At 35.5% G+C, this 21,531-nt stretch overlaps 3 protein-coding genes across 5 annotated transcripts; 1 reads left to right on the top strand and 2 right to left on the bottom strand.

The window, feature by feature from the left end:
* Nucleotides 1-4,807: 4,807 nt before the first annotated feature.
* Nucleotides 4,808-9,408, bottom strand: LOC113695118 (cystinosin homolog). Of its 3 annotated transcripts, none has more exons than XM_072055848.1 (9): nucleotides 8,642-9,408; nucleotides 8,349-8,544; nucleotides 7,802-7,891; nucleotides 7,452-7,576; nucleotides 7,124-7,166; nucleotides 6,815-6,932; nucleotides 6,646-6,695; nucleotides 6,015-6,189; nucleotides 4,808-5,790 (listed from the first exon to the last, which is right to left on the bottom strand). In XM_072055848.1, the coding sequence occupies exons 1-9, from the start codon at nucleotides 8,770-8,772 to the stop codon at nucleotides 5,768-5,770; spliced, it is 951 nt and encodes a 316-aa protein (XP_071911949.1). In that variant the 5' UTR covers nucleotides 8,773-9,408; the 3' UTR covers nucleotides 4,808-5,767. The 3 variants fall into 3 exon arrangements, with proteins under 3 accessions (XP_071911949.1, XP_071911951.1, XP_071911950.1); XM_072055850.1 differs by having other exon boundaries at nucleotides 6,100-6,189; nucleotides 8,642-9,406; XM_072055849.1 differs by having other exon boundaries at nucleotides 8,349-8,481; nucleotides 8,642-9,405.
* LOC113696806 (uncharacterized) lies at nucleotides 8,804-13,847 on the top strand. Its single transcript, XM_072056291.1, has 4 exons — nucleotides 8,804-8,923; nucleotides 12,210-12,378; nucleotides 13,273-13,559; nucleotides 13,623-13,847. The coding sequence occupies exons 1-4, from the start codon at nucleotides 8,804-8,806 to the stop codon at nucleotides 13,845-13,847; spliced, it is 801 nt and encodes a 266-aa protein (XP_071912392.1).
* Nucleotides 13,848-17,050: 3,203 nt separating this feature from the next.
* On the bottom strand, nucleotides 17,051-19,331 carry LOC113697318 (succinate dehydrogenase [ubiquinone] iron-sulfur subunit 2, mitochondrial-like). Its single transcript, XM_027216897.2, has 2 exons — nucleotides 18,541-19,331; nucleotides 17,051-17,415 (listed from the first exon to the last, which is right to left on the bottom strand). Exons 1-2 carry the CDS (start codon nucleotides 19,209-19,211, stop codon nucleotides 17,241-17,243), a joined length of 846 nt encoding a protein of 281 aa, XP_027072698.1. The 5' UTR covers nucleotides 19,212-19,331; the 3' UTR covers nucleotides 17,051-17,240.
* Between the last annotated feature and the right edge of the window lie 2,200 nt (nucleotides 19,332-21,531).

The raw sequence follows: 21,531 nt of genomic DNA, 5'->3' as shown, positions 1-21,531 counted from the left end.
AGAGCAAGCAATCCATCCATGGATTCTTTACAATCCGTCCACAAATTCTGGGCTACTGCAACTTGCCAACTTGCACAACTTGCTCAATTATTATCTCTTTTTCCTCTTCCCGATAAAAAATGACTCCATGGATGAAATTTGTAACTGAAAGAGAGGAGAAAAACATCACCAAAAATGTAGATTCAACTAGAGATTCCTAGTAAGTTAATTAGTTTAGGGTAGATTAATGTAGGAAAGGTTAGTTAGTTCATCCAATATTTGTGTTTAGCTTACTTGAATGAAGATTAAGGTTGAAGATGGAAGGTTTGAACCCATGTGAGGGGTGATATCTTTCCTAAAACTTTTAACTCTTGTATTTAATTCTATTGCTAGTTATGATACAAGTTCAGAGCTTTCTTTAATTTCTATTATGTTGTGTTAAGTTTTATGCCTATGGTTTGGTTTAAACTCTTCTTTGTTGGTTGATATGAACTTGGTTGTTGTGTTTATCAGTTTTCCAGCTATTTCATGCTTTTGGTTTTCATGTTTGCAATTAATTGGCCACTAATTGTAAACCATCTCAAGGTGTTGGATGATGAACCAAAAGTTATTATTCAATGTTAGCTTGTAAAAGCATGACACTAAGAGAGTTCACTCGCAAAAGTAGAATGGCACCTTTGTAGGTATGGAATAGTTATAAATATAGTTGATTCATTGGCGAAAACGGATTTCATATATATTAGGAAATTATGCCATAGTTTAGCCAAAGAAATAGAACATGATAACTGGATCATTTAACTTACAAGGGTAGAGAGAAAACCAACCCTAGGAGCCATTTATTGTTCTTTTTAGTTCCTTTATTACGTGTTTGTAGTGTAGTTTACTTTATTTGCACTTGTAATCGTCTAAATAATAAAGAAATTCAAATAGCATCAATAATTAATCAATTTTTCCTATAAGATTGACACTTGAATACTCGTTGTCTCATTTACAACCTATATACTTGCAGTAATGGTTTTGATGTATGCATACGTTTAGGGTTACTCTCCATTGTACATACTCAACTAATTATCTTTTACATACTGTTACCAGATATTGAGGGATATTAGATGGACAAATTATGATAGTGGCAGAGAATGAATGATCGGGGGAAGAGGGAGCTGGTGAGGTGGGAGGAATGGGAGGGGTGGCGAAGGGATAGGGATTTGGTGGTATGATGGTGGATGATTCGGAAGAGGTGCTAGAGAAGATGTGGTGCATATGAAGGTGGCGGTCGTTGGAGGAGTTCAGAAAGTAATTGGAGAAGGTTTTTGGGTAGGTAGTGGCAGGCAATGTTTTGAAACTCGGACTGTTAATTGAACCAGCAAGGTGTTTGAGTCGAGGTTTAATCGATCAAACTGGTTCAAATCTGGTTCAATGAATTTTTTAAAAAATAATTTATATAAATATATATATATGTACAAAATAAGACATGCAATGGACTAATTTAAGTCTTTATATGATAAAAAGCTCAATATTTTCAAAGAACTTGGATTTTCACAAATAAAAGTTTTAAATTGTAAGTTGCAACAAATAAATTTCATCTCAGTCTCAATTGTATCTACCAAAAAAATAATCTTAAATCCAATCCAAAAATACCACAATATTCTAAAATTATACAAAATTCACGTCCATGGGAATTAGACATTGTGAGTTTAAATTTTTAATTCACATTTTTGGGATTTAGAGATTGTAACTTTAACAAAAAAGTTTGGAGTTTAGAGGAAGTCAGGAAAATAGAAATAGAGATGCAAACTTGATAAGAGACAAAAAATAAGAAGAAAGTAAGTGGATGTAGCATTTAATAATTAGCCTTTAGGGTTAAGGAAAATCTATTCTTTATATATATATATATATATTTTTTTTCAATTTAGTAGACAAAAAAACAAAAACAAAAATCGCCGGTTCAACGATTCAATCCGATTCACACAATTCGTATGGTTCAAACAGTTCTTATCGATTTTTAAGTCCAGTAAACCTGAGATATGAACCGGACCGGACCTATGGCTGGTTCGCGGTCTGATTGGTTGAACCAGCTTGTCCAGTCTGGTCCGGTTTTCGAAACAATGGTGGTAGGAGCTCAAGCATCATGTGATATTAATTTGATTGAAAAACTTTATTCTTTCCATTTTACCCTTGAAATTATTTGCATATGAAGAGCGAATGTAATTGGCGACTACAAAATCCATCAGAGTTGGTTTTGGACACAATTGCATAATTTTTGAAATTTGAGAAATTCTTTTGCATTTCAAATATGAGAGATGAAAAAAGTTTTTTGTGTTGTGATGAAAAAAAAAAGATATTTTTTCATTTCAAATGTAAGAAATGAAAAAAAAATTTGGGGATATGGATGGACAAATTCGGTCATTTTCCTTTTCCTTTTTTCTTTTTCGACTTTGCTTTTATCTGTAATAACACCCTTTGACAGAAATTGTCACTAAAATGATACATTTTCAGCTTTTTAGCATTTACCATTTGCATAATTTTGTTATAGAGTATTACTATCATTACAGCTTAAATAATGAGCGTGCATAGCTACTACATTGCATGATTGCAGTATGATTAGCTTTTGGGTTAACACAATTTTTTTCTCTTTTGTCAACAACAGCCTCAACAAGCTTTCCTAACAAAAAATTAGTCCCCATGTCAATTAACAACTTCCATGACCACCAAAATTTGTTTTTCTGAAGTTGTATGACTTTGCATAACGCTCTTTGTTTGGCTCTCGTACTGTATACATTAATGATTTTGAAACACTTTTAACTATATGCTTAAATGGAAACCATGCTATATATGTAAATATATCCTAAGAAAACATTCTGCAGAAGTTAATTTGGGAATTAGTTCTATTTAATGTCTAAGCAAGTGACGGATAGTTGTAAAACTACCTTAAAAACATTGTGGGAGGATGCTGCTTTCCTGTCATATTTTCTCTGAGCAATCTGTACCATTTTCTGGTTTGCTACATGCGTAACATTTGTAGTTAAAAAAGTGACTCCGCTACATATATGGCTAGTGTTTTAAGCAGACCTTGTGCATGTGTGATTATTTCAATATACATATATGTATATGCACACATATCTATGTTCTTTTTAAGGAGCTTATTATGCTCTGTACTGGTGCAAAGAATCATTATGATGTTAAATGCTCCCTTGTTAGTGTTTGTAAAGTTGAAAGATCAAGGAGAAACTGGGAGATTAGTATTAGTTGAAGTCTAGGACAAAAGATCTTTTCTCTGAGTTTGATGTAGTTTGCGTTTCAGTTTTGATGTAGTATTAATTTGGTAAGCCAGTGTAGGTAGTGGTCCTCGTGGACCTGTTTCTTTTGACAAAAACTTTCAGTACTTGTGGGGTTATCCCTTTGTTTGATCTTAATGAGAGCTCTAATACGGTTAAAAAGAAAGAACTTACCATGTCAAAGATCATGGGTCAGAAAAAAATGGGTGCGGAATTATAGACATTTTTGTTATGATGATAAAGTAACATTGATGACTCTACTTGCTTCATATAAAATTAGAAATCATAGTAGAGATTTTAACTGTGATTTTCAAAGTTGGGTTAATCTATTTTGTGCCCTTAGGGCACAGGATAAAAGGTTAAGCTTGGTGCGCATACAATCGGCAGGTTGAGATCGTACAGCCTGCGATGTTCTTTCAAGACAGCAACAGATTCAGGTGCTAATGGTTTCTGGTTTTCGGCATAATAAAATCCCAAGTCGAGGAAGAAACTGCTGCAGAAATCAAGATCGGGATTATGCTTCTCTGAATCAGCACTACTATCAGCATTATCTAAGTAGACCTTCACACAGTTTTCCATCATTGGCTTCAAGACTCTGGGATCCTCCTGACTTTTAGATGCAATTTCCCTTGTCCCACAATGTTCTTCGCCAATGTCTTCAATCATGGGAACTATAGATGGTACAATCAAGATCGAGATTATGCTTCTCCGAGTCAGCACTACCATTAGCATTATCTAAGTAGAGCTTCACACAGTTTTCCATCATTGGCTTCAAGACTCTGGGATCCTCCTGACTTTTAGATGCAATTTCCCTTGTCCCACAATGCTCTCCGCCCAATATCTTCAATCATGGGAATTATAGGTGGTACTTCATTGAGGACCTCATCTTTTGGATAATCCGGAGTCAATCTGCCATTCTCGGAGCATGACCTACTTACCACATTGAAAAACTTGTTCCACCGGTATATATCAAGCTTGAGCGCCCCACCTTCATCTTCCTGGTAAATTGGAGATGGATTTTAGGAAAAATTAGCATAGACATCCACGCACCAATCCATCATAGCCTTCAAGATTTGGTAGTCTGATGGCAGCGGGAAATTGAGAGGAAAATTGGGATGAGTATCATAGTAAAAATGGTGAAGAAGATGAGGGATGAAAACCCTGTATTGGTTTTCATGTTGGCTGCTGCTAAAAGGAAATTAGGGGTTTGGTTTTCTTGGTGTGATCGGATGAATATTTTGATATAATTCACTAATTATTCTAAAATTGCAGACTCGCGCGCTAAGAGTGCTTGTCATACTGAGATAAGATATCCATGATTGTGAAACACTTTAAATTTATATTTCTTACATTGACATTGAATAAATAACAATTATGTAAAATTTAAATGTAAAATTCAACATTTGCACACGTCATGAATCCAACGATGCTAGTATATACACTGTGTATATTATTTAAAGATATTTTAAATATTTTTTGTACAAGTTAATTTTAGAAGGCAAGGCTAGCTGTGCAAGGCACAGCCACTGCCCACCATATTCTCAACCTGTATATGGCATCCTAATAATTTTGGAATTGAAGTTTAAACCTTTAAGTTAGCTGAAGCAACTAGCATGAAAACTAGAAGCTATGTACACAAGCATAATTAACTACTAAAATGCATATTAAAAGGCAAGTGATACACAGCTGTTTAAATAGCACAAACACTATTTAAGGTGCAGTGGGACGGGCTGAAGGAAGAGCAATGGGACTTCTGGAGGTGGTGAGATACTCCAAACTAGCAGCCTCAAGGCCAAGTGGGAAAGAGCATTGTGCTCACAGCCATCTTTCTCTGGCAGCTTTGGATGAACTCAGCAGCAGTTTAAGGGATCAAACAGACTCCTGCTCTTTTACTCGTACTCATCGTGCCCGGTCATAGTCATTCCGAACAAAGCTGCTCGCAGTAAGAATAAGGGGGCCGCCCAGTCACAAGCAAAAGAGAAAGCTAGACCTCCAATCCCTCATTCTTGCTACCCACCGCACTTTGAACCAGTTATGCTATCATTGGTGCCAACGCTTCCTGTCCCAACACCTACCCTATAGATGAAATCCTATTATTCATGCTCCCTCCTCCTTTAGAAAGAGAGTCTTTTTTGAACCAGAAAAGTTTGGGTAGAGCCGATCTAAGTAAACGTCCTGTAGTGTAGCCCTCTGCTAGGGTCCTCCTCGACTTCATGATATATGGTGTTGTATGGAAACAATGTTCCCCGCCTTTAGCTTGAATGCTAAACTAGAGATGACTTAATGGTAATTGCCCTCTAACTGTAAATATCTTTTGACTACATATATATATATATATATATATAAAACATATTTTTCTAATGCTAAATATGTATGATGTCTTTCACATTTTCTGGCAACAAAATAACATAGGCTAGTCTAATGCTTAACAAGTTGATCATATTGGTTAGAGGCCAGACTGCATCTCTCCCTAACAAGCGTCTCATAGCTTCCATCAGCCTTCTTCAACATCCCTAGTGCTGGAAGTGGAGGGTACCTACAATCAGGACCACAGAATATATCAGATAATAGACTTTTCTCAACAAATTCTGAAAATTTTATCAGGTAATAGACTTTTCACTGCATTTCAGCGAGTGAAATAATTTAGATTCTTAACAAATCCTCTGTTTCCATCGACCTCTACATGAATTTAATTAAATCTCAAGAGGAATAGATATTAGTCGAATTTAACAACGTCAAGATACGAAACCCGTTTTACACCTGAAGAGTGTTCGAAAATGAATTTGTGTCGTACATTGTCAGAATGTGCGTTTTCAGAGGATTTAAGTATTCGCTCCTTGCTTACCGCATCAAGCTTAGGAGGTAAAGCCTTCTCCTTGGATGGGTAGAGCACATAGTGTTGCAGGATGAAGAGAATGTCAAAGAAAATGGACACCTGCATGGTTAATTCCAGCAGACCAAAAGAAATATAATTAGTAAGATTCAAGTACAAATGACATTATGAGGGACGAAATCTTCTTTCTTTTAGCACCGAAGCAATTTGTTTTATGCATATTTAGTAAATCAAACAAACACATTTACTGTTTTAAACAAGGTCGAATCTGTGCGTATTCCATTTTTATCACAATTTTCTTGCGTAATTGCTGACCGCAGGAGTTAACGGAACAAAGAGAAATGCTGATCATAAGTTTTTTGTCTTCTGGGACTCAACGTCAAAGTGAAAAACAGTTCAGTCGTTATTATGAAACGGGAAGCTGGTTATCTTCATGCCAGCACAAGATTTCATCTTTCTGAAGGAAGGCCGTGGGTTGTTGAAGCTTGAAGGAAGGTCGATAAAACAATAAAAGAATTATGATGAAGCTCAGAATTATCAGATAGAAAAAGTCCATACCAAGGACAGCAGAGTCTTGCCTATGTTTCCATAGAAGTTCACCCAGGATTCTAACAGAAACATGGATGAAATATGGTTAGGCATTGCATTACAATCTTCTAAGTACCCCCCCCCCCCCCCAACCCCCAACCAAAAAACAGATCCGAATTATCAAATTCATGAATCTTACTTTGATCAATGGATTGCACAGCCATTTGTGCATAGTTGGTCACACCACCAAGCAAATCAAGCAAAATGTTGCCGATGCTCCATCCAATGGTGCTCTTCCTTTTGAAATTCATAACAGCCTAAGTTACACAGCAAGTCACCCATGAGAAAAAAGAAAAAAAGACATCCTTCAGAAACTGAAATGCATCAAAGGCACCCAATACGCTTGGTGTATTAAAGAACGGATGCAGTTTCACTAAATCCTAACCTAAGCGAAAGTATATGTAGTTAATATTGGACAATTCCAAAGATAGCCAGCCATAGGAATAACCTGAGGAATGTATTTGATGACTGTCATGACAACTTGCACTGTGCTGCATATACAGTAGAAAGAAAAGGTAAAAAGGTCGCCACAATCATGGTAGCACCATTAAAAGGTAATCTTTTTAACCAAAAATAATAGCCCAAAACAGAAGTATCAGTTCACAATGATCAGAGATGAATGAGGGCTTCATCAACAGACCATTCCTCCATAGCTACGCAAAACACGTTCAGCAAGATTTTCAACACTTTTAACAAGAAGTGGAGCCAGCAACATTGACTTCGTTCGAGTTAACAAGAGAAGATGTACAAGAATGGAGTAAAACAACGCATCTTACTTGAAGCATGACACCAGCCAAAGCCACTTGTGGTGAGGAACTGCTACAAAAACACAGACCGCTGCAGCTAACCAAGCTACTATGACAATCGCGGTTGCAGTTCTAGAAATCTTTTGATGTCCACGCTGGAAAAGAACAGAATTTGGGGAACCGGGGGGTGTAGAGTTAAGTGACAGCTATAGGAATTGATGCGAGTAATCATTGGCAATCTAAGTTACAAACATTGTTCCTGAGAACAGTGTTATGAAGTACGCGCAAACACTCTTTTAGAAAATTACACGCAAATTTTCCTGTTTTCAGTTATCTTTTAAGACATGCAGGAAGCATCAAAGAAGGATTTAAATAGTTACCTCGTAGATTGCAATCTGGAATAAGGTAATTGCAGTTAGCAGAACCGCATGGATTGAGAAAGCTACGTCATTGGCAGCCACTGGAATCATCTGCAATAGACGAATCAAGGAATAAGATCAAGTAAAGGTTCAGAGAATACTCCATCCACTTGTCAATGTACTGATTCAACCTCGCACAAGGAAAGAAAGCAGAGCACTAGTACAAATTACTTAAAAAAGCTCACGCTGCATATAGCTGTTGGTGACGGGAACCAGCAGACCAAATAAATCAAATTTACCCTCCAAAAGAAGAGGATTAGCCCAGGACTAGGATAACATTCGATTAGTTCAGAGCATTGATCTCTTTGGCTTATTTATCAAGATTTGACAACAATTATCCTTTAAAAGTTAATTAATGATCAGAAGAAGCACGTAATCATAATGCTTAAAACTGAAATACATTCTAATTGAAGCAAGGGTATTCATGAGTCCAGCAGACATCCACCTTTGGATATACGCGTTGCTAATAGGGGAAGGGGAAAAAACAAGGCAGAAAGAAAGAATAAACCTGATCAAAGCCAAATTTTTGGTGGTACTGGCGTTGAACGGCAGAACTGAAGAAGACGGAAGCGTTGTAGATGAGATAGGAAGAGTGCTTTGTGAGATTCAACACCACGAAATCAAAATTCAAGCCCACAACGCTGCACACCGCCGCCAGCCAAAATAGTGGTTTTTTTAAGCGGACGGCCCCCCGAGAAGAAAAACTATTAATTAGTACTCTCACGATGAACCATGAAAGGCTGAATATTGAACGAGAGGAAAGCGAAAAGCTAAAAATGGTATTGTGGGGGAAAAAAAAACCTTTTACGGCGGAAGTTCAAGATGACTTGGGGATAGAAGCTGATAGACCACGACGCAAACGCAATCCATCCCAGAACATCATGCAACACTTGCAGCGGAGTTGAATTCCACGACGACCCCTGCCCAGCCATCTCGCTTTCTCTTTCCTCTTCCTCTACTCTTATGGAGTATTATTACTATACAGAAAGAGTTCCAATCTCTGGAACCGTTGCTCAAATTTCTGTCTTGGAAGAGAACAGGGAATCTTTGAGCACTTCAGCCACTAGCAGTTGGTTATCAAATGTACAACTCGAGAAAAGGAAACCATCTCAGAATCAGAATCTGATGGGATCACAGAAATCCGCCTATGCATGGATCAATGGCATAAAAATGTTGTAGGAATGGAAACTGAATGGCGTGCTGGTCTGTAGATATAAGACGTGAATGACTCAAGCAGTCATGAGTGACTCAAAGGGTGGGAGTAGGTGTCGGAAAGTTGCGAATTGACAGCCGATAAGGAAAGCAGCACGAGTCCCAAGAAAAAGGCAATTTAAGGCAATTAAAGGTCTCAGCTGCTCCGAAGCAAAACAATCAACAGCGCGAACATCATATAAGAGTGAATGCTGAAGAATGAATATTGCCCCCGTAGCCGTCTCAGTTCATACTCCATAACCAAAAGTGGATGCTGAAGAATGAACGTTGCCCCGGTTGCCGTCTCAGTTCAGACTCCGTAACCACCTGGTGAAGAAAAAGTGATAATTTCCGAAACCTCAGGGACAATTTCACTGGCCTATTTTAAGTTTTAAAAATTACAGTAACTTTTCTTAAATTTTATTATCTTGAAACATCTAATCCCATCCAACAATTAAAAAGATAATATTAGGAGAGACAAGATAAGATATGATTTCATCATTGTCCCTTATCTACTAAATGGTTTAATTAATGTAATATCAGTTCAAACATTAAAAAAAATTTAGAATTTGCTATTTATCATCAAGGATTAAATCACATATGGCATTAAAAATAGTATATCATTCTATATATTTCACTTAATGTAATGTCTAAATTGCTCTTTTCAGTTACAAATCTATTATCAAACATGATCAATAACAGATAATCAAAAATATTTATAATCAAAAAATTACAAAGAGCGAACTTTAATATAATAAAAATTTTAACAACTAATCTTAATATGTTGATAAGAATATTTATTATGTTATAGTTTGCTCTCTATAATATTTTGATTGCAAATTTTTTAATTATTTATTGTTGATCATGTTTGATAATAAATATGTAACTGAAAAAAGTAATTTGGATCTTGTATTAAGTGAAAAATACAAAATGATATACTATTTTTTGATATTATATGTGATTTGATCCCTAATCATAAACAACAAATTTTTGCATTTTTCTTTAATGTGTGGGTTGGTATTAAATTAATTAAATAATATAGTAGATGATGGACAATGATGAAATTATATTATTTTCTCTCTCCTAATATCGCTTTTTAATTATTGATTGGACCTAAATGTTACATAAAAATTCAACCCCAAGGGAGGTTAGTATAATTTTTGAAACTTGAAAAGAGGTTAGTAAAATAGTCAGAAACCTCGGAGGACGTTTTTGAAATTATCCCTAAGAAAAATTATCAATAGATAGAGATTCCGCTTCTAATTGTTATACCTTTTCCCTAGGTGTATTTATTAGTTAGTGTTATTAGTTAAATTGGTATATTTTTAGTTTTGTTTTAGATAAGTTAATATTAGACTTATTTTTTTGTATTTGGTTTAGTAGTTGTTCACTATTGCTATAGGGATTTATTTCCCAGTTTATATAGTACTCAATCCACTTTAAGACTTGGTTAAATTACATATAACCCTCCCATGATTTCGTCAATTGTCACATGACCTCCTAACATTTCAAAATATCCACTTCACCGCTCTTATAGTTTTATATAAAGTGGAAAATTAACGAAAAATAGTCTATGTAATGTCGTCAATTGAAATATCAATAGAGTTTTCCTAATGGGTGCACTCGTTAATACTCCTAATATTCAATTAACCTACCATATATGTACACATACTAATAATTATTACTTTCTCTTGCATATAAAAACTTTTCCTATTTAATCTTATCTACCCTTACTTTTAGTATTTATTTACTTTCCCTAATTAATCTTATATTTTCAAAAAATATGACACCAGAAATATATCTTAACAAGTACACTATGAGCACCTTTTAGACAGACTCATACTAATAATACTCTTACTTAGATGCTAAATCAATTGACAGTTTAACTACCTTATATAAAAGTATAGGAGGATTACGTGAATAAATGTAAAAATCACATTGAGATTAAAGTGGATATTTATACAAATTATAAGAGGGTTATATGGAGATTAAGATTTTATCATACGAACTTTTAGAGTGTGTTTATTATAAACACTATATTTGATTGTGTATTTCGTCCATTTTCCGCTTAACATAAAATCATAGAGGGTTATGTGGCTATTTTGAAAACCCTAGGAGGATCATCTGACATTATATAAAATCAAAGGGGGCTATAAATAATTTACAGTTAAGACTTTGGTCCCTATTATTTGTATATAAAGGCTTTGTAGCCCATGAATTGTATTGAACAAAAATTGTCTAAGAGTTTGCATCATTAAAAATAATATTGCTCCACATTTGTTTATGTTTTATTCTCAATTCTTTAGACTTGCGTGCTGTGGCTCTCTTAAATAATTCAGTGATTTTTGTGAGTTTTTTCATAATTTGACGAGTTTTCTATGCCAACGGGCAATCTTGACAGTCTTTTGTGGCTCTCTTCATTAATTTGATGAATTTTAGTACCAACACACAATCTTCGCTCACGTTGTTTAACAATATTGATATGCTAAATCCCACCCCGAATTTATTACAAAAGAAGAAAAGGTAATACTAATTGGTTAACAAAGATCTCACTATTAATTTCTTAAAAAAAGTAAAAATTATTGTAGAAAATATCTAGAATGCTCTGCTGGGGTTGGTGTGCTTTTGGTTAAAAAAAAAAAACACTTTTAGGTGCTAAAAATATTTTTAAAGTATTTGGTGAATATCATTCCATAAAATTAGGAGTAAAACTTTTGGTATTAAAAACAATTTTAGCAAAAACTTAAATTTGATGCTTTTAATGTAGCTTTTATGATTTAAAAAATAAAACATCAAATCTAATTATTTTATCCTATATTATGAACTAAATAAATAGATAAACACTTTTAAAAAATTTTAAATTATACATTATCCAATGCAATAAGTACATATTGAACTATTACCTCCAAATAATGTATTTAAAAGTAATCAAGCAGTAAATAAGTACTTTTATTAAAGATCCAAATGAGAAATGTTTTTTAATAAGCTCAACTCCAAACGGCCCTTAAAAGGGGTAATAACGGTTATTGCTTTCCTTCTTTTAATTCCAATTCATTCTTCTTCTTCCTCTTTCTAGCCACAGTTTGGATTTTGTAGTGAATCTTTACTCTATTTTGTCGAGTAGAAAGGAAATGCAATCTTTATTTGAATTTACGAAATAGTTCTTGTTGTATTGTAGCAAACAGATGGAATTAGGCCCTTTACAATGCCACTCGCGAAACATGCATGCACTGCATTGGAAAGGGTTCCACTTATTCGACCCAAGATCACTGAGAAATTTATGAAGAAATTCCAGCAGGATTTGGTCTCCTGTCGAGCTCCAGCCGACAATGATCTTACCAAGTACCAAGGGTGGTGTTTTCAGTAGGTGCCTTCTTTTCTTATCCCTCTTTATGTGTGAATTTCTGAGTGCACATCCCTTGTTGTCTTGCCTTTGCCGATTCACCTAACAGGGTGAGATTTGTTGATTACTAACTTATATTTCATGACTATCTTTTATTCTTCAATCACTCCTTTTCAACCTCTTCCTGGTCGACATAAATGCAATTGCCAAACCATTCCTCTATCTGCTCATCTTCTGCCTCCCAAGAACGAGAAGCAAGGCAAGGATATGACTCATAAGGCAACATAAGTACCTACAACACTATCACTGTAATGCAATAAACAGTCATACTCAAGATTCTACTGACTTTTTTTGACCTCGACATTTGAATTTGTTTTACTCAATCATTACCTTTCAGCCTCTCTTAACACTAGTTGGCACTTGAACACATAGACCTGTTCTGTTTTGAGTCAGGACGCCATTATGTACATGATGCTTCGTAATGGTCTATGGGAAAGTGCTTCGTCAAAACAAGTGAAAAGCTTTTATGTTTGTTTTTAGCCTTGGATTCTCATCCTCAGACAATTGCAAAATGTTTCTGATGGCCAATTTTCACTATATAAATAAAGATTTATGGCATGGAATTGTCTGCTACATATTAGTAATGCGATGGATTAGCTGTTCAGGAAAAAGTTATCATTAGAAATTTCTTGAAAGTTTACCATGATTTGCTGCTTATAATACACGTAAGAAGCTATGTCTGAACATGAGGACGAATGGTTGTTGCTTGAATCAAGTAAATGCCCTGTATATTCTCCCTTGTTTTGAGCAAACGGTAAATGTCACCATTTCATGCATTTAGTTCTGATGAGGTATCTTCCTCGGCAGTGAAAACTATTTTCTTAATTGTCCACATAATTTGTAGAACGTCAAGTTGAGAAGATCGACCCGGTGTTTAAATGGTTGGAATCGAAGTTTGGGTATAAACCTGTTGTATATTCCAGTTTCTCTGGTGGTAAGCAGGAAGAAGGTCTGGTAACAGCCATTGAAGGCCTGCTCAAAAGGACAAATGATTGTGAACTAGTTGCAATTGATGCAATTGCTGTAGCTGGTGCTCATTCTTTAGTTATAACCATTGGAATCTTTCGTGGTAGATTGAATACTGAGGAGGCCATTGAGCTTATTAGACTAGGAGAAGATTTACAGGTTCTAGTTTATGTTGTTTCTTTTATCCTCTTGCTTCTCTGTTGCTTTATGGTGCTTTTGCAGGTAGAAAGCTGGGGTCTGGTTCAAGGTGGACATGATGTTGATATTGCAGATCTTACAGTTCAAGTTGCATCTGCTGCTGTCTTGGAGTTTCTACAAGGAAATGACTTCTGTATGCTTTTCTCTTATAAGCGTATAGCTTTTTTTCTATTACTTCTGCTTTTCATGTGTTGTTTCACCAATCTGCTGGTCTTTTTAGCATCTGACTGGACAAAATTAGTAAGATAGCACAAACCTTAGATCTGAATGTATTGAAATGCTTCTTTGACTGGAATGTATGTGTAACAGCCCCACCTCCCCCTAAGGCGAACCAGAGGGTTCGGCGGGCCGCCTGCCCAGCTCTCGCCGGGACTCAGTCGTTCACTACAAAACCCTCACTTTTCAATTTTTAGTCCAAAACAGAAATTGGTTGCAATTAATCACTTTTTCCACCTCATAGAGTCCTTAAACATCATTTCCAATCATCATACATGACCCCATAATCATATCCATATGAAAACAGAAAAATCCCCAATAATTATAAAACTTCACCAATTCAACCAAAATCAAGATTTAATCCATAAATTTGCATCTTATACAACCACCAATCATGAATTACACATCATTAGAGGGAGGAGAGGGGTCCTTCTCAACTCACCTTAGTAACCAAAGAGATGGAGCAACCTTGCACTTAAATCTTCCAAATCACTTCACCAAGAACCTTAATCCTACCAAGAGAAGAGTTTTTATGGAGTAAAACTAAAATTAAACGGTTAAAAGTGAAGATTAAGCAAGCTTGGAGCAAAGAAATTGGAGAGCTTTTCTTCCCTTATTGCTTGAAGGTGGCCGGCCATATGAAGCTTAGAAATGAAGATATTTTGGTCAATTTTTGAAGTTATTATGGTAAATGGTAAAAGGTTGAATAGTAAGTCAAAGTCCAAGACTTAATCTTATGGTGACACTTGTCACCTTTTGGTTTAAAACTTATCTTTTTTTGTCTCTCCAATACAAATATCTTAACACCTTGTAAAATAATATCACTTAATACAAAATTCCAACAAGTTGTAAAAAATATAATGCATTTACCGCACTAGCGGGTCCCACGTCCAAAATACGCTTTTAATTTCTCAAAAACTAACCGATACTAGAAAAATCATTTTAAAACTATCTTTGCTCATAAACTTTATCTGAGGAATTTTTCTAATAAAGAAAATGTAGAAAAGGCGGGCGATTAAATAAAATAAACCCTAAAAAATTAGAAAATTTTCGGATTCTCACACTCATACTTTTCGGGGCGTCACAGTATGCACGCTTGGAGAAGTTGAATTAGCTTAAATGTTGATATTCGTTCTGTTCCTTTTGTGTGTTTGCACAACATAAATGTTGGATTTCCAAAAGATATCCTGCTGAATAGCTTGAGTTCCTAACCTTATTAATTGTGCATTTCCAGTTTTGCCTGTCAGAGTACAACCATATTTACAATAAGTTTTCCCCATTCTGCACCTGGTTAATGTTTATCCTTAAGTATCATTTCAACTTGGTACTACCTTGACGTTTCTTTATGCCTTTAAAACGTAATAAGATGATAGGTGGTAGATGACTGTGTAACTTTCATGCAGGATTAATAAAATTTAACAACATAAATGATTTCTACAAAAATAAGGTCAAGTAATCTGCCAGTATTTTCTTTGTTCCAGGACAGACATGCTACTCTTGCCCTCTGCCATTCGCTTCCCCCAAATAGAAAGAGAATAATAGGAGACAGTGTTGGCGTGGGCGGCCGCCCATGGGGGGGGGGGTGTTCAGGAACTTTGTTCCACAGGATCATCTGATTTCCTGAAGCGTGATACTTTTGCGCAATAGGATACATTAGTTGTATTAGGATTGAGACAACTAGAACTATTACATCATGATACGAGAAGTTAAGGCCCTTCTTTTCAATAACAACAGGCTATGTCGCTATTCAATGATCTCGCAATAACAACAGGCTATGTCGCACAGTCACAGTTATTGGTGCATCCTAGTGAATAGAATGATAGACATATTGTTGGTCCTTTTTTCCTTTAACAGAATTAAGACCTAAAGAGTGAAATAGTTAGAGTTCCATTACCTGTTGCGGTAACGCATGGAGGTGATTCTAGAATTTGAGGATTTTGGAGAAACCTACGCCCATGGCTTGCTTAGACTGCAAAAGTCAGTGCCTCAGTAAAGAGTAAAGACCATTAAAACCAGAAAAGTAAGTAATACCCACTGCTACATGGTTTTAGCAGGAAAAACTAGTGTGCTTTTGAGGTTGGTTGGTTGGTTGGTCTTCCAGAGTTTCTGCTCAATAGAGTTCTCTTATATAGGATTTGGGGCAGGGACGGTCATCCGTCCCTGCACGGTTAAGGGCCAAGATTTGCCCTCAAAATTTTGTGCGGCTGAGATTACACCATGTAACTCGATTTCCGCGCCAAGTGTGGGGCCACCACTATCTGTTCTGAAAATACATCCTGTGAAAAAAAAGTTACACGATGTACAAAGAAAGTTACGCGCAGTTCATATTGACCAAAATTGCCCGGGACGATTGCACCTGCAACCGTCAGTGCCCCGAGTCCTCTTATATAAGATCCTCTGCAGGTTTTCAGGAGTTCAGGAGACCTAATGCAATTGATGTGACTCCAATAAATTATGAACTTGTGTTTTAAAATATTCTGCCCTTGTTATGTTGGGGATCACACAGCAAGTATGTAGACATAAAAGTCTTCATCTGTCAATTTTTTGTCTCCGCTCGCTGTCGTAGTAAAAGAGGCCATATTTGATCGCGTGAAAACAAATATATTTATCCTGTCGTGCGTGAAACCAGTGTGGTGTGCATTGCAGAAAATTCTTGCTACAGTTTACTAGTTGCAGAACTGGTTGCTTGGAGATCACCTCGTTGATTGGTTTGGTTTTAGGAAATGTAAGCAATGTGTGCATCAACCAATTGAACCCTACGTTACTAATCTGACCATGGTACATTAACTAACGAGCAGATCAATCATTAACTCCGAGACCTAAAAGCCAACACAGCTGCTGTAATTTCTACAGAAGTAACTCAAAGAGCTAACAAGTTATATTTTCTTCCCCGTATAGACCAGAATGCTTCCCAGAAACTCAAACTAGTACTATTATGTAAGCATTGCTAAATAACCTGAAAATGTAGGAATATATGCAGAAAAACTGAAATCATAAGATTGCCTAATTCTAAGTCTAGCACTAAATTCGTTAGGAAAAAGATAATAAAATAGCATTACCAGCTTGATTTCCTGCGACAGAGTAATGACCGATGATGACAGGAGTAATAGATGATCATGCTCAAAGTAGAGCGTTTTTGCTTCATCACCAGAATTGTAAGCCAAAATATCAACAGAGAAGCAAAAAGTGTATTGGAAAAGAAAATGACAGAAAACATACCGGTTTAACATGAGATATAGTGGTTCCACACAAAAAATTTTTATTTGAAACAAAGATCTTCCTATGTTTGAAGTACAATGCACATCTAATTGAATTGGCAGATTATTACAAACACTGCACATCGAATTATTTCTCAAACAACTTCAGCTGAGTCCCTCAAAATAATCTCAGGAGAGATCAGCACAGATATACTATGTTTTCTACATTTCAAGAACCAAGAAGCTCAAGTTTCTTGATGTTTTGGATTTGCTTCCCAGGATTCAGTCCCTTTGGGCAGGCCCTGGCACAATTCAAAATTGTATGGCATCGATAAAGCTTGAACTCATCGTTCACTGCATCCAGACGTTCTTTGGTGTATTCATCACGACTGTCCATTATCCAACTGCATTCGAAAAGAAACAATAACAGTAGGTAGATTGCTTAGCAATCTAGGCCAGAAAACATGTGCAAGGGACATGTATTTAAAATAAATTTCACAAGGAACAGACAATGAACTTGGCCAGAACAGTGTTTGCCCTGAAGGGGTGCATAAAGTCAAACAATTTAGTCACACAGCTAAACTGGATTAGAGTTAAGTAAATCAATCACAAAACAGTGACACTGGATGCATTCAGACATACTGGGAAGCATGTAACCGACAGACCAGCCTAGATAACAGATCCAAACAACTGGGTATAAACATGTGCACCAACCAAAAGATCATCTCAAGTTGAAAGATTGCAGAATTTGTCTTGACCTAGACACAAGATCCTGGTCTAGGTGTAGTACATCACAGTTTCCATCATGTCAAATAGACGTCAGTCCAGAGAACTTCTTATAGAGTTTTAGTGAATCCTCAGAAAGCACCTCCCATATCCAATTCTAACACCAATATATAGGTTACAAAAATCCCAAGAAGCCCATAACTAAGTGAAAAATTGTCTGGCAGACAGCTTTAGAAGACCAAGTCCAGAATAGCCACACAAAATATGTCCAGCACTCTAAATAGACAGACGGACGCACATCGGAGATCATCAGATACAACAGAAGGTAAACTAAATCACAACCCAAGGGAAATTAGCATGACGTTTTGATTGGTGCTTTCTTCACAGTTCATTCACTTCAAATCCAACGTCAGGCCCCTTTAACAATCAAACTCTTCCAACTAGAATGAAAGAGGTAAGAAATGCAAATGAGGACAGGAAATTTAAAAGGAAATGACAAACTTTATCTTCCTAGATTCTAACCATTAGCTATTCTCATTGAGCAGTGGCATGTTTTGAGACTACTCTACTAAAAGATGTCGATTTATTCCATCAAAAGTGTCCTCAAACAACCAGTAAAATTCAAATGGGCCTCAGCCCAACAAGTATAGACTTAAACATGCAGGTTATTTAAGCAAGCAACATAGAGTGTAGTAATTGTTAAGCAAGAAAGACTTATCAAACCATCAGGGGAAATTAACCCCAGAAAGCATGCATGTAGAATCAAGAAAACTGGAAGGAAGAATTCAAAGCAAAAAAGGTACCGGTTGGCGTGGAGGAGGGCTGCAGGGCCGAGATAGGACTCAGGGTTCCACCAGTAACTGGGGCAGGAAGTGCTACAGCAGGCACACAGAATGCATTCATACATCCCATCCAGCTTAGCCCTATCCCTCTTGGACTGTGGTATCTCCTTCCCGGGCGTGGGCGGGGAGCTCTTCCTCTTCAGCCACGGCTCAATGGACTTGTACTGATTATAGAAGTTGGTCATGTCCACCACCAAATCCTTAATCACAAACATATGGGGAAGCGGCGTGATTGTGGTGCCAGACGACCCATCAGAATCAATCTTAGTCAAGCAAGCCAAGCCATTGCAGCCGTCGATGTTCATGGCGCAGGACCCACAGATCCCTTCCCGGCAAGACCTGCGGAAGGTCAGGGATGGGTCGATCTCGTTCTTGATCTTAATCAGGGCGTCCAACACCATGGGCCCACACTCCTTCAGGTCGATGTGGTAATCTTTGAGCTCCGGCTTTTGGGGGTTGTCCGGGTTCCATCGGTAGATTTGGAAGGTCTTCAGGCTGTGAGTCTTCTTGGCCTGAGGTTCCGCTTGCTGGGCTTCGGCCTCCGATGCGTGGGCCCTGGTTATCACCAGTTTCGCCGCCGGAGCCGACGACTGAACCCTAGCTATTGCTCGTCGGACCAATCCAGTCGCCATTGGAGCTGCTGATTCAGATGTTGCGGAGCAACAATCATCACACCATCATATATCAATTTGTATATTATGATGTGGCTGTTTAAGAGCCACATTGTCCACCGTTTGGGTCGTGGACCGGATTCACCCAAGTTTTTTCCAAAGAACTGTTAGTTATTAAAATAAGGGATAATTTCAGAAACCTTACTAAGGTTTCTAACAATTTCACTAGCCTCCCTTGAAGTTTCAAAATTATACAAACATCCCTGAGGTTAAAGTTTTGATAACAAAATTAATCCAATTAAAAAAAGTAACATTAAAAGTACTTTAAGGAGAGAGATTTATGCATGTACATAAGTTGAATTAGTAAAAGAACAAAAATAATTAAAAATTAAAAATAATTAATACATACATTTCATTATTCAAAAGGCTCACATTTAATAAATTAGACAATATAAAATAAGTAATAAAACTACACTAATGATTACAAGATTAAACAAAACAAACTAGTCATCTCTTTTGACATAATATTTGTTATGATTTTTGTAATTTTGAAGAAACAAATTTTTGAATTTTGCCTTTCTTTTCCCTCCTCCTTTACTAATATCTAACGATTAAGTAATTAGAGTACTAATTAATATTGGTAACTAATTGATGAAAATAACTGTTAAAAATTTCTTTAATGATGACGACGACTTGTATTTTATAAAATAATATCAATTGATATACCTAATAAAGGAATGAGAGAAAGAAAGGAAAGATTTGAAAATCTTTCTGTTCAAAATCATAAGAATCATAGCAAATATCATGCTAAAAGAGATGATTAGTTTATTTTACTAAATCTTGTAATCATTAGTGTAGTTTTGTTATTTATTTGTGTTATCTGTGAAATATAACTTATATACATAAATAAGCGGTATTTATGGAATTAAAGTTTCATCTCTTTCCTTAAAGTAATTTTTTATTGTTACTTTTTTTTGAACTAATTTTGTTAAAATCTTAATCTTAGGGGAGGTTTGTGTAATTTTATAAATTTTAGAGAAGGCTAATGAAATTATTAGAAATCTCAAGGGAGGATTTTGTAATTATCCCTTACAATAATTAATGCTTAAGAGAGGAATACATGAATAGACTAATATTCAAGCACTAACTATTTGTTCCAACTAAATGAATGCCAAATCATTTGACATACATCCTATCCAAAATACGGTAAAACCTGTATAAACTAATAATTTTGGACCATACAAATTCTATTAATTTAAAGATGTATTAATTAATCAATAAAGTAATAATTTATTAATGAAGCATTAATTAATTGGTAAATTGATAATTTATTAATTTATCGAGTTTACTTATAATTTTGAAAACACTCATTTAATCAACTAAAGTTTTATTTTATTTTATAAAAATTTGAATTATTCTATTAATAAAAGGAGGCTAAAATTTTAAAGGATATAAACCAATCAATATTAATTAGATTTGCAAGTATAATTTAATTCTATTAATGTTTTTGATGTACTTACATAATTGATATCGTTTTTCTATTAACAAGAGGTCAAAAGGATTTAGAAATAGTAAATGAATATTAATTAGATTTGCAAGTATAATTTAATTCTATTAATGTTTTTGATGTACTTACATAATTGATATCGTTTTTCTATTAACAAGAGGTCAAAAGGATTTAGAAATAGTAAATGATAGATGTCTACTCCCATTCTGTTAAATGCATATAATGAATCAAGTTAATAATATTATGTATATAAATGACAATTGCAATAAATTTTTTGTCCTATTTTTTATTGTATTGTTATTTCTCTTTCATAAATATCATATTTTTATTTTTTATATTTTTAAAATCTAATAACTATTAACTAAGTAATATACAAGGAAAGTGAAGGAAAGTTTCGATAGAAAGAAGTATTAAGTAATTTTAGCAATGAACACTTGGCAGCATAATAGAGAGTGGTATAGCAGAGTGGGATGAAAGATTCCTAGCATAAATGGATACACTGACAGGTGCCGAACCTGTGCAATAATAAAAATAGAACCTAACTACCACTAAAAGCAGTCAAAAATTAATCCTAGGTACTGGAGCAGGGACTCTAGGTGTGCAATGGGTTACTTGATTCACCCTGTTCCCGAAGAGTTTGCTTAATCCGATATACCAAAATTAATTAATTGATGAAATTTACTAAATAGTAGACAGTGTCAAGTAGGGTCGTCTCCTCAGGGACTGGAGATATTTGTCTCTTTTAAATTCCAATTGGTAAGAGGGGGATTTCACCGATATGCAACTAAAAACAATTAAACAATCCAACTAAAAATAAATAATTAATTAGCACAG

The sequence above is a fragment of the Coffea arabica genome, chromosome 6e, assembly GCF_036785885.1.
Source record: "Coffea arabica cultivar ET-39 chromosome 6e, Coffea Arabica ET-39 HiFi, whole genome shotgun sequence".
Lineage (NCBI taxonomy): Eukaryota > Viridiplantae > Streptophyta > Magnoliopsida > Gentianales > Rubiaceae > Coffea > Coffea arabica.
This window is presented reverse-complemented; position numbering and strand designations above follow the sequence as displayed.

Excerpts from the sequence above, each read along its gene's own strand:
- LOC113695118 (XM_072055848.1), bottom strand. The coding sequence starts at position 8,772 with ATGGCTGGGCAGGGGTCGTCGTGGAATTCAACTCCGCTGCAAGTGTTG. Across the intron at positions 7,892-8,348 it reads AAAAATTTGGCTTTGATCAG|ATGATTCCAGTGGCTGCCAA; the intron begins GTTTATTCTTTC and ends CGTCTATTGCAG. Across the intron at positions 6,933-7,123 it reads TCATCAAATACATTCCTCAG|GCTGTTATGAATTTCAAAAG; the intron begins GTTATTCCTATG and ends TGTGTAACTTAG.
- LOC113696806 (XM_072056291.1), top strand. The coding sequence starts at position 8,804 with ATGGAGTATTATTACTATACAGAAAGAGTTCCAATCTCTGGAACCGTT. Across the intron at positions 12,379-13,272 it reads CAATGATCTTACCAAGTACC|TTGTAGAACGTCAAGTTGAG; the intron begins AAGGGTGGTGTT and ends TGTCCACATAAT. Across the intron at positions 13,560-13,622 it reads GACTAGGAGAAGATTTACAG|GTAGAAAGCTGGGGTCTGGT; the intron begins GTTCTAGTTTAT and ends GTGCTTTTGCAG.
- LOC113697318 (XM_027216897.2), bottom strand. The coding sequence starts at position 19,211 with ATGGCGACTGGATTGGTCCGACGAGCAATAGCTAGGGTTCAGTCGTCG. Across the intron at positions 17,416-18,540 it reads GCCCTCCTCCACGCCAACCG|TTGGATAATGGACAGTCGTG; the intron begins GTACCTTTTTTG and ends TTTCGAATGCAG.